This window comes from Salmo salar, chromosome ssa06 (genome assembly GCF_905237065.1).
Source record: "Salmo salar chromosome ssa06, Ssal_v3.1, whole genome shotgun sequence".
Lineage (NCBI taxonomy): Eukaryota > Metazoa > Chordata > Actinopteri > Salmoniformes > Salmonidae > Salmo > Salmo salar.
Genome location: NC_059447.1, coordinates 67,932,417 through 67,945,031, shown reverse-complemented (window position 1 = coordinate 67,945,031; position 12,615 = coordinate 67,932,417). Strand labels below are relative to the sequence as shown.

The 12,615-nt window shown below is 46.8% G+C and overlaps 1 protein-coding gene across 26 annotated transcripts in view; it reads right to left on the bottom strand.

Moving 5' to 3' along the window:
* The window catches only part of LOC106607944 (clathrin coat assembly protein AP180), a 64,026-nt gene extending 51,669 nt beyond the window's left edge, over positions 1–12,357 (bottom strand). For 25 of the 26 annotated variants that reach the window (XM_014205440.2, XM_014205447.2, XM_014205445.2 and 22 more), the window contains exons 1-2: positions 11,255–12,357; positions 10,862–11,142 (exon numbers count right to left, since the gene is read on the bottom strand). In XM_014205440.2, coding sequence (XP_014060915.1) covers positions 10,862–10,991 — 130 coding nt within the window. In that variant the 5' untranslated portion in view covers positions 10,992–11,142; positions 11,255–12,357. The remainder of the gene's footprint in view (positions 1–10,861; positions 11,143–11,254) is intronic. The other variant, XM_014205441.2, reaches the window with a different exon arrangement.
* Positions 12,358–12,615: the final 258 nt, after the last annotated feature.

Here is a 12,615-nt window from a genome sequence, read left to right as displayed (position 1 = left end):
TGGTGGATCACTTTTCCAAGGCCGACCACTTCATTCCTCTCCCCAAGTTACCTTCTGCTAAGGAGACGGCCCAGTTCATGATGCAACATGTCTTCCGGATCCATGGACTGCCCGTGGACATGGTCTCCGACCACGGCCCTCAGGTCTCGTCTCAGTTCTGGATGGCGTTCTGCACCCTCATTGGGTCATCGGCCAGCCTGTCCTCCAGGTTCCACCCCCAGTCTAACGGTCAGTCGGAGTGAGCCAACCAGGACCTCGAGACCACCCTGCACTGCCTGGTCTCCGCCAACCCACCACCTAGAGCCAGCAGCTAGTGTGGGTGGAATACGCCCGCAACACCCTTCCCTGCTCTGCCACGGGCCTATCACCATTTGAGTGTTCCCTAAGGTATCAGCCCCTGCTTTTCCCCGAGCAGGAAGAGGAGGTCGGCATACCTTCTGCCCAGATGTTTGTCCGCCGCTGTCGTTGTACCTGGAGGAGAGCCCGGTCGGCCCTCCTCAAGACCACCTACAGGTGTCGACGACAAGCGGATCGCCATTGGATCCCGGCTCCCCGGTATCGTCTCGGGCAGAAGGTATGGCTATCCACCCGGGATCTGTCCCTCCGGGTGGAATCCTGCAAACTCTCCCCCCAGTTTATCGGCCAGTTCCCCATCTCTAAGATCATTAGCCCCTCTGCTGTTCGTCTTTTGTTGCCCCGTACCCTTCATATACATTCCACCTTTCATGTGTCCAGAGTCAAACCCATGTCTCACAGCCCTTTGTAACGCTGAGTCTGCCTGCCGACCGGTATCTTTGCTCCCCTCTGGATTACCGACCTCTGCCTTACCCTGACCTTGAGCCTGCCTGCTGCCCGGTACTGTTGCCCCACCTCTGGTTTTCTAACCCCTGCCTGCCTTGACCTGTCTATTGCCTGCCCGTTGGAATATTAAACCATTGTTTATTCAACGTGGTCTGCATCTGGGAATTACCTTCATACCTGATATGTATAGAACATCCATAATTGATAAGTAAGTATGTACAAGGTTCATGGCATGCTCACTTATCTGGGTTGAGAGAGCGTGCCGAACCACAGACCACACTGATAGTGTAGACATAAAATTGAGGCTGTAGGACCTCAAGTGTGTTGCCCAACTTGCAGCAGCACAGATAGAGTCCAGGGAGGCCCCTCTGGACAGGTTCCATGAAGTGCCATACCACTGGTGAAGTGTGCTACCATGCCGTCTGGAGTTGGTCTACATACTGCAGCTTGAAGATTGACACTGTATTGGTAATCTAATGTGCCAGTCTCTGTTTCGAGACAGCTCACCCTTTGGTGTTCTCCCCATAGCACACAAAAAGCTGTCTGATTGACGAACAGTTCTTGTTGCAGCATGATAGGCAATCAATGCCCTAACCGGGAAAAATGTATGCAACTCACGACTCTTCTGTGATGAGTGGGGAGGCGGGTGAATGATTAAGGGATGGCTAGCATGTGATGAAGGCACCTTAGGTAAGAATGCTGGATTTGGCAAAGCACTGCCTTAGATCCTTTTTCTGCTAAATTGAAGCATGAAGGGTGGGTAGGGTGGCTGAAATAACAGCCAATATAAAGGCAGTCTTAAATGAGAGCTCACATAGCTCAAGTGAAGAAGGGGCTCAAATGCTGGGCTCATAAGTGATCGTAGGACAAGATCTAACTCCCATGAGGGTACTGAAAGAGCCTTGGGATGCCGTAGCCTGCGGGCACCTTTCATGAATTGCGATACTTGAGGGTGTGCCCCTGGTGATACACCACAAGCTGGTTATAGAGATGGCTGCCATATAAACGTTCAATGTAGATGGGGACTTTCCTGGCCATAAGCTCCTGGAGGAAAGTCAAAATGACAGAAATTAACCAATCACCTGGTTATACTGAATGAAGGATGGTTTTGATTGTCAGAATTTTGAAGGGAAGTGCTGAAAGATGATGATTCAGGCACCTTAGGTCCAGGATCGGATGAAGATCTCCGCCCTTGGTACAAAAAAATAGATAGAATAGAACCCGCAGTTTTGTTAAGCTACCTCATCGATTGCATGCTTTTCCAGGAGCGGGGAGTTTTCTGAGCATCATTTGGTTTTGAGAAGGGTTTCAATCTGTTGTTTTCAAAACAACCCTCAAGCATGTACAAAATTGTACTGCGTAGCCTTGTGCTAGAGTGCGTAACACCCATTTGTTGGCTGTTGACCGTTCCAGCTGGAAATGTGGTGCTCAAGGAAACTGTGTTGCGCTAGAGAGTCTCATCAGGAGCGAGGCTCTGCATGCTGTGGTGCAGAGGGGACACGGCAGGTGCAGCATGAGTCTGAGCCTGGTTTCTTGGCATCCCAGTTGGGGCCCTTGCACGGGAGTAACGGGTTGCTGGCTGATGCATTCTATGCTTTGGAATGAGGTGTTGAAGCTCCATCTGTGCTTATCTGTCCTCCTTAGACACATGGAGGTGGTGAGCCCCTGCTGGGCCAAATGTCTGGCATGGTGATATGGGTACATCTAGGAGTTGAACCCTTTCTTTTTCAGCTTGGACTGCACTAACCATAGGTGGCACCATGCAACACACAGTGTTGCCAAAGATTTCCCAACCATCGGAGCATTGCCCTGAAGGCATTGGTTGAGCAGATCTGTAACTGTAGACAGTTCTTTCATGGGCTCAGCATCATAGTTTGCGGAGAGGCTTTCCTGCAGCTCCTACTGATATAAGGCCAGTTTCGTTGCTGAATTGCTTAGCCTAGTGGCTGAAGCAGTGCTGGGAAATCGACAAAACCATTCTAATCTGCACCATAAAGTGTAGCTAAGCGAGTGCATATGCTTGGCATGGCAGGGGTTCTGTCATTTGGCGTAAGTGCATTGAAATCTGGAAGTCTTTGAACAATGGGATGGATGTCTCAGTCTTTGAAGAACCTCAAGCTGAACCTCGGCAAGACGGAGCTGCTCTTCCTCCTGGGGAAGGACTGCCCTTTCCATGATCTCGCCATCACGGTGGACAACTCCATTGTGTCCTCCTCCCAGAGTGCTAAGAGCCTCGGCGTGACCCTGGACAACACCCTGTCGTTCTCCGCTAACATCAAGGTGGTGACTCGATCCTGTAGGTTCATGCTATACAACATTCGCAGAGTACGACCCTGCCTTACACAGGAAGCGGCGCAGGTCCTAATCCAGGCACTTGTCATCTCCCGTCTGGATTACTGCAACTCCCTGTTGGCGGGGCTCCCTGCCTGTGCCATTAAACCCATACAACTCATCCAGAACACCACAGCCCGTCTTGTGTTCAACCTTCCCAAGTTCTCTCACGTCACCCCGCTCCTCCGCACACTCCACTGGCTTCCAGTTGAAGCTCGCATCTGCTACAAGACCATGGTGCTTGCCTACGGAGCTGTGAGGGGAACGGCACCTCCTTACCTTCAGGCTCTGATCAGGCCATACACCCAAACAAGGGTACTGCGTTCATCCACCTCTGGCCTGCTGGCCCCCCTACCTCTGCGGAAGCACAGTTCCCGCTCAGCCCAGTCAAAACTGTTCGCTGCTCTGGCACCCCAATGGTGGAACAAGCTCCCTCACGACGCCAGGACAGCGGAGTCAATCACCACCTTCCGTAGACACCTGAAACTCCACCTCTTTAAGGAATACCTGGGATAGGATATAGTAATCCTTCTAACCCCCCCCCCCCAAAAAAAAAATATAGATGTACTATTGTAAAGTGGTTGTTTCACTGGATATCTTAAGGTGAATGCACCAATTTGTAAGTCACTCTGGATAACAGCGTCTGCTAAATGACGTAAATGTAAATGTAAATTAATTCATCAAACTTGGACGTGTGCACCATGACAAGAGGTGCATGTTCCAAGTTGAGGTTCCTGCTTGCCCTCTCAAAGATTTTAGACAAGGATATTTTCTGGTCGACCATCACTGCCAGGCCGGCAGGCTGGGACTGGATGATGCTAGAGCTGTAGTACATAGCATAATCAGAGCGCTCATAGTCTGTGTCATAAGAATGGGAAGCTGACAATTACTCCGGAGGTGCTGACCTGTTGCCCCCTCTACAACCACTGTGATTATTATTATTATTATTATTTATTTGACAACCCCCCCGTATGAACATCTTGGCCATTTACTATTATAATCTCAACCCGGCACAGCCAGAAGAGGACTGACCACCCCTCAGAGCCTGGTTCCTCTCTAGGTTTCTTCCTAGGTTCCTGCCTTTCTAGGGAGTTTTTCCTAGCCACTGTGCTTCTACATCTGCATTGCTTGCTGTTTGGGGTTTTAGGCTGAGTTTCTGTACAGCACTTTGTGACATCGGCTGATGTAAAAATGGCAGACTCATCTGATGAAAATCCAGAGGCTCCGTCCCCAAAGCACGCTGCTACCCTGTGCAGCATGTTCAGATCCCAAGCAAAGAACGCAAAGTGTGTGCTCATTTGAAGTTGGGAGTTGTTTTTCACACTGTTAACATGGGAGGAATGACATCATGTGTACAGCACTGAATCAGTGTGCAAAGAACGAATTTTAACATAAGAGAAGTGTGTCCCAAGAAAAAGCTAACAAAAACTAGCTTTTTGTTTGTGTGTCTCAGTGTATGCTTCGATTACCTCGGCATCGGTCTTGGATGCTTACCGTTGGCTCCAACCCATCGTGTTTCGGGTTCGAGACTCCAACCTAAATATATATTAAGGTCCGGCTCGAAACTCCCGCCTATATGAAACTATCTGGGTTAGGGTTAGGGTTGAGCTCCCAAGTGGCATAGCGGTCTAAGGCACTGCATCTCAGTGCTAGAGGCGTCACTACAGACACCCTGGTTCGATTTAAGGCTCTATCACAACTGGCCGTGATTGGGAGTCCCATAGGGTGGCGCACAATTGGCCCAGCATCGTCTGGGTTTGGACGGTGTAGGCTCTCATTGTAAATAAGAATTTGTTCTTAACTGACTTGCCTAGTTAAATAAGGGTTAAATAAAAAATATTTTAAAAACATACAAATAATCTGACTGGCAGAGTCAAGCACGGACTGTCAGTCTCGGCGTTGGTGGACTTGGTCAAGCGAGGACCGGTAGCCTACAACACCGCTGAGCTCCGTGATCACAGCAAAACTCCAAGTGAGGGAGTGGTAATGTTGGATCAATGGACTGGTGTCAAGCAGGGACTGGCACAACACCACGGGTCAACAAGCACCAACAGCCTCCCGAGTGGCGCAGTGGTCTAAGGTGTGCAACTATAGATTCTGGGTTCGAGTCCAGGCTCTGTCGCAGCCGGCCGCGACCGGGAGATCCATGGGGCGGCGCACAATTGGCCCAGTGTCATCCGGGTTAGGGGAGGGTTTGGCCGGCATGGATGTCGTTGTCCCATCGCGCACTAGCAACTCCTGTGGCAGGCTGGGCGCAGTGCAAGCTGACTTCAGTCGCCAGGTGTACAGTGTTTCCTTCGCCACATTGGTGCGGCTGGCTTCCAGGTTAAGTGGGCATTGTGTCAAGAAGCAGTGTGGCTTGGTTGGGTTGTGTTTCGGAGGACGCACGGCTCTCAACCTTTGCCTCTCCCGAGTCAAGCGATGAGACATGACTAACTACCAACTGGATACCACGAAATTGGGGAGAAAAAGGGGTAAAAATGTAATAGTCATGTAATAGTGATGAAATCTATGCAGCCTACTCACTAACTTTTTATAGCTACTGTTTACAGGCCTCCTGGGCCATATGCAGTGTTCCTCACTGAGTTCCCTGAATTCCTATCGGATCTTGTAGTCATAGCAGATAATATTCTAATTTTTGTGACTTTAACATTCACATGGAAAAGTCCACAGACCCACTCCAAAAGGCTTTCGGAGCCATCATCAACTCAGTGGGTTTTGTCCAACATGTCTCTGGACCTACTCACTGCCACAGTCATACTCTGGACCTAGTTTTGTCCCATGGAATAAATGTTGTGGATCTTAATGTTTTTCCTCATAATCCTGGATTATCGGACCACCATTTTATTGCGTTTGCAATTGCAACAAATAATCTGCTCAGACCCCAACCAAGGAGCATTAAAAGTCGTGCTATAAATTCTCAGACAACCCAAAGATTCCTTGATGCCCTTCCAGACTCCCTCTGCCTACCCAAGGACGTCAGAGGACAAAAATCAGTTAACCACCTAACCGAGGAACTCAATTTAACCTTGCGCAATACCCTAGATGCAGTTGCACCCCTAAAAATTAAAAACATCTGTCATAAGAAACTAGCTCCCTGGTATACAGAAAATACACGAGCTCTGAAGCAAGCTTCCAGAAAATTGGAACGGAAATGGCGCCACACCAAACTGGAAGTCTTCCGACTAGCTTGGAAAGACAGTACCGTGCAGTATCGAAGAGCCCTCACTGCTGCTCGATCATCCTATTTTTCCAACTTAATTGAGGAAAATAAGAACAATCCGAAATTTATTTTTGATACTGTCGCAAAGCTAACTAAAAAGCAGCATTCGCAAATGGAGGATGGCTTTCACTTCAGCAGTAATACATTTATGAACTTCTTTGAGGAAAAGATCATGATCATTAGAAAGCAAATTACGGACTCCTCTTTAAATCTGGGTATTCCTCCAAAGCTCCATTGTCCTGAGTCTACACAACTCTGCCATGACCTAGGATCAAGGGAGATACTAAAGTGTTTTAGTACTATATCTCTTGACACAATGATGAAAATAATCATGGCCTCCAAACCCTCAAGCTGCATACTGGACCCTATTCCAACTAAACTACTGAAAGAGCTGCTTCCTGTGCTTGGCCCTCCTATGTTGAACATAATAAACGGCTCTCTATCCACCGGATGTGTACCAAGCTCACTAAAAGTGGCAGTAATAAAGCCTCTCTTGAAAAAGCCGAATCTTGACCCAGAAATTATAAAAAACTATCGGCCTATATCGAATCTTCCATTCCTCTCAAAAATTTTAGAAAAAGCTGTTGCACAGCAACTCACTGCCTTCCTGAAGACAAACAATGTATACGAAACGCTTCAGTCTGGTTTTAGACCCCATCATAGCACTGAGACTGCACTTGTGAAGGTGGTAAATTACCTTTTAATGACATCAGACCGAGGCTCTGCATCTGTCCTCGTGCTCCTAGATCTTAGTGCCGCTTTTGATACCATCGATCACCACATTCTTTTGGAGAGATTGGAAACCCAAATTGGTCTACATGGACAAGTTCTGGCCTGGTTTAGATCTTATCTGTCGGAAAGATATCAGTTTGTCTCTGTGAATGGTTTGTCCTCTGACAAATCAATTGTAAATTTCGGTGTTCCTCAAGGTTCCGTTTTAGGACCACTATTGATTTCACTATATATTTTACCTCTTGGGGATGTCATTCGAAAACATAATGTTACATTTCACTGCTATGCGGACGACACACAGCTGTACATTTCAATGAAACATGGTGAAGCCCCAAAATTGCCCTCGCTAGAAGCCTGTGTTTCAGACATAAAGAAGTGGATGGCTGCAAACTTTCTACTTTTAAACTCGGACAAAACAGAGATGCTTGTTCTAGGTCCCAAGAAACAAAGAGATCTTCTGTTGAATCTGACAATTAATCTGGATGGTTGTACAGTCGTCTCAATTAAAACTGTGAAGGACCTCGGTGTTACTCTGGACCCTGATCTCTCTTTTGACGAACATATCAAGACTGTTTCAAGGACAGCTTTTTTCCATCTACGTAACATTGCAAAAATCAGAAACTTTCTGTCCAAAAATGACGCAGAAAAATTAATCCATGCTTTTGTTACTTCTAGGCTGGACTACTGCAATGCTCTACTTTCCGGCTACCCGGATAAAGCACTAAATAAACTTCAGTTAGTGCTAAATACGGCTGCTAGAATCTTGACTAGAACCAAAAAATTTGATCATATTACTCCAGTGCTAGCCTCCCTACACTGGCTTCCTGTTAAGGCAAGGGCTGATTTCAAGGTTTTACTGCTAACCTACAAAGCATTACATGGGCTTGCTCCTACCTATCTTTCCGATTTGGTCCTGCCGTACATACCTACACGTACGCTACGTTCACAAGACGCAGGCCTCCTAATTGTCCCTAGAATTTCTAAGCAAAGGGCTGGAGGTAGGGCTTTCTCCTATAGAGCTCCATTTTTATGGAATGGTCTGCCTACCCATGTGAGAGACGCAGACTCAGTCTCAACCTTTAAGTCTTTACTGAAGACTTATCTCTTCAGTAGGTCCTATGATTAAGTATAGTCTGGCCCAGGAGTGTGAAGGTGAACGGAAAGGCTGGAGCAACGAACCGCCCTTGCTGTCTCTGCCTGGCCGTTTCCCCTCTCTCCACTGGGATTCTCTGCCTCTAACCCTATTACAGGGGCTGAGTCACTGGCGTACTGGTGTTCTTCCATGCCGTCCATGGGAGGGGTGCGTCACTTGAGTGGGCTGAGTCACTGACGTGGTCTTCCTGTCTGGGTTGGCGCCCCCCCCCCCCTCTTGGGTTGTGCCCTGGTGGAGATCGTTGTGGGCTGTACTCGCTTGTAGTTGAGTGGTTGGTGGTTGGAGACATCCCTCTAGTGGTGTGGGGGCTGTGCTTTGGCAAAGTGGGTGGGGTTATATCCTGCCTGTTTGGCCCTGTCCGGGGGTTTCATCGGATGGGGCCACAGTGTCTCCTGACCCCTCCTGTCTCAGCCTCCAGTATTTATGCTGCAGTAGTTTATGTGTCGGGGGGCTAGGGTCAGTCTGTTACATCTGGAGTATTTCTCTTGTCTTATCCGGTGTCCTGTGTGAATTTAAATATGCTCTCTCTAATTCTCTCTTTCTCTCTTTCTTTCTTTCTCTCGGAGGACCTGAGCCCTAGGACCATGCCTCAGGACTACCTGGCATGATGACTCTTTGCTGTCCCCAGTCCACCTGGCCGTGCTGCTGCTCCAGTTTCAACTGTTCTGCCTGCGGCTATGGAACCCTGACCTGTTCACCGGACGTGCTTGCTGCACCCTCGACAACTACTATGATTATTATTATTTGACCATGCTGGTCATTTATGAACATTTTAACATCTTGACCATGTTCTGTTATAATATCCACCCGGCACAGCCAGAAGAGGACTGGCCACCCCTCATAGCCTGGTTCCTCTCTAGGTTTCTTCCTAGGTTTTTGGCCTTTCTAGGGAGTTTTTCCTAGTCACCGTGCTTCTTTCACATGCATTGCTTGCTGTTTGGGGTTTTAGGCTGGGTTTCTGTACAGCACTTTGAGATATCAGCTGATGTACGAAGGGCTATATAAATACATTTGATTTGATTTGAATAAAATATTAAAACAAGCATCAACAACAGGCGATGTACAATTGCATGACTAAGACTTCCTCTGAAAAAACGTCTAAATTAATTAAAGATTTCTTCATTTATCTTAGATTAATTGTGACTATTTTAAGGAAGTGACTATTTTGAGGAAGTGGCCATGTTGTTACTACGGTGCTAAGGTACGATATGTGAACATAACACACCCACATCAAACCACACTTCCCAAGACTTCTGGTTTTTGGCATCAGTCATGGCCGCTAGCATTTCTTAATGAGCAATCTTCAAAACAAGGACAAATCAGGAAGTACATTGCAGGAAAGTTCTCCTGCAACAGGGTGATCAAATGAAGATCCTATAACTGTACAGTAAACATTAAAATATATTTTGTTGGCTAAAGAGCTCAGGTCTTTCCCTTGACAGCCATTGTGTGAATTGTCTCTCTCTGTCTGTGCTATGCTAAACTAATCCCTAGCAGGCTCCTGCCTACTCTACCATTAGCATTGCCACCTTTGGCTGTGTAAATAATGCAGGCCAGACGTTGGCTGATTAATGCATTATTCAGTGGAGAGCGGATCACACAGTATAAGGCATGAGTCCTGCTAGACCTAGCCTAATACTAGGCCGGCCACCTGACCACACCCACATAGGCAGGTGGAACACCACCCATCCACACAACGCAAAGGCTGCAGGGCTGAATGACAGTGATTAATAATGTCTTGTCATGAGGCAGACCCTGTGTCTTTATAGAAACAGAGCTGTTTGGTATGAAGTTGCAATTCTGTGGTAATTCAGGAAAGATTGGCTACTGGTTAATAAGCCAACTTGGATGTAAAGGCCTATCTACCTATCGTCGGGCTACATATATCTGTTTTCTAGTTGTTGCCCATGCATTGTCAGTGGATGTACGGCATAGTGTGTAGGCTATACCTGTGAAACCAAGTAAGGGAGCTCTTTAGCTAATCAATAACAAAACTAGCAGACACTGCAGCCGTGAAGACTTGAAGACATGCCCTCCTGCCATATGGATCCGTTAAGGGAAGTTTGGGAGGGGTAGTGTGCAAGGGCAAGTGAACAAGAGCATCATGTATTATAACTATAGGCCTCTGTGTGTGTCAGCCTGTCTTGAATTAGAACCACCTCTCTCTCCAATCACTATGGGCTGCACATGTAAGATGACTAGGGGTCACCATTGGGGTCATTTCCATGGAAACATCAATTAATGTTACCATTCTGCCCACATGCTGGGCAGGAACATAGAAATGTAATGCATTGGTGGAAGATTTGCCTAACATCTAGTGACATTCTAATGAATGTCAAAGAAATTGTCCATAGATATCTAATACAAATGATGCAGTTTACAGTGACATGTGTTCTACACTTGATATTGCCTGTGTGTGTGTGTGTGTGTGTGTGTGTGTGTGTGTGTGTGTGTGTGTGTGTGTGTGTGTGTGTGTGTGTGTGTGTGTGTGTGTACAGTATGTATGTGTGTTTCTGTGCGTTCTGAATAAACAATTGTCTATCCTGATCAAGTTGGAGATTAGGCCTAAAGACCAGAATATCAATATATGCGCAAAAGGGTGGGGATGAGAGTGCTCTTACATTCCAGGTGCTTTTTCTTGGGCGCCATCACCTCATGAGTGGTGGCTTTGCAGACGGCGCGAGATACCTCTGATCCCGTCAACTGGTACTGCGCAGCGGCAATACGATCCGTGAGCGTCTGCCCCGACATTTTCTCCCCGTGTAGTCGACCACCTCAAGAACTTATTTCACTAATGAGAAAAAAAATATGAAAAGGGTGTCTTCCTACAGGAATACGGGTATCAACGATGTCAGTGCAGTGCGGTCCTCTCCAAATCCCTCACGGATAGGCCTGTGACCTTCTGGATGGGTAACACATTTTCAAAATTAGCTCAAGTAAATAAATAAAGACATAATTTGAAATTAAATCATTAGGTAACGTTTATATGTGTGTTCTGACATGGTTAGACTTACGCTAGATTGCTCTCTTCCCTTGCCTTGTGTCCCGTTATAACGTTCAGTTCAGCACCTTGGATAACGCCGCTCTTACGTAACACTACGCTGGCAATATAATATATTTCCTCGCACCACAGCAATAAAGCAATAGGCCTAACAAAGAATCAATCAGGAGATTGAAAACGTTGCGACCGCGCAGCGCTTCTTGTCCTCGGAATGAATGGATTTGGCCAAATGTCCAACCTTCATCAAAAATCCACAGAATATTCCCTTATCCGTTTTGCAGGAACATCGGATTGACGGTCAAAGTGTTTCTACTCCCCACGACGCACGCAAAACGGTAAACCGGAGGAGGTAAATGCACGGGTAGAATGTAGAGCTTTCAAAAATAACCGTTTTGTAGTAATGACGCACAGTGTCCTTGTCGGCTCGTGGGTTAAAATATTCCTACCGGACCTTTTTTTCTGATCAGGAATGTCTGATAGGCGCGTTGCCCTTCTCTCTTTGTCTACAGCAGATGCGCCTCTTCCCCCTGTGGCAGTAGCCAACACTGACCGGCGCACCAATCCAAGGACGCGGAATAGGCTACTATATGAAGATGGAGATGTTGGAAATAATAGTGTATTTAATTCACTCGTTCGTTTATTTATTTATAGTGTCTATCTGTCTGCCTTTCTATCCTCTCTTCCCTCAGTGCAGTCAGTGTTAGGCCAGGGTCAGGTGACGCTTTATTAACAAACCGACACACGCCTACGTCTACCACGCTCACCGTCGTGCGTTCTTAAAGGGGAGTATTCCTGTAGACCTACAGTATAGAACTCATATCGCTAATATGACAAAGGGTTAATTTACGAGTGTGCACTGCTGCAAGGGTGCACAATATTAGAAGCCAGGTTCGAACACACTGCGCACAGGGATTAGCCTATATTTTCCAAATGTCAGGTGCCCTCACGACGCTACTCTCTCAATTAAACTACTCTCTCATTATTACCGTAGCCTTGCCTGGTCATTGACATTTTGCCGCACACTGTAGCCTATAAGGCCATATAATTAGCCTAACTGTATTGCCTAGACCCCTTATAAATAAAGTAGCGTTATCTGCCGTTTGTTGCAAAGTCTATACAGAGCAAGATCATATAATAGACAAGAACTGCATTTTATTATAGACACATTTATTCTAGGCACCTTATCAAAGGCTCTATGATTAAAAAGATACAGTATTTTTTGTCTTGGCTGGGAAAAAACATTGGAAAAACAAACCCACTAATTGTTCCACTAATTGTTCTTGTTGGAAATCGTCGTCTAAAACGGTGGCCACTGAATAAATGCATCAAACCAGAATGTGTAATCCGCCCAGTTCATGTGCTCAGATTATTGGG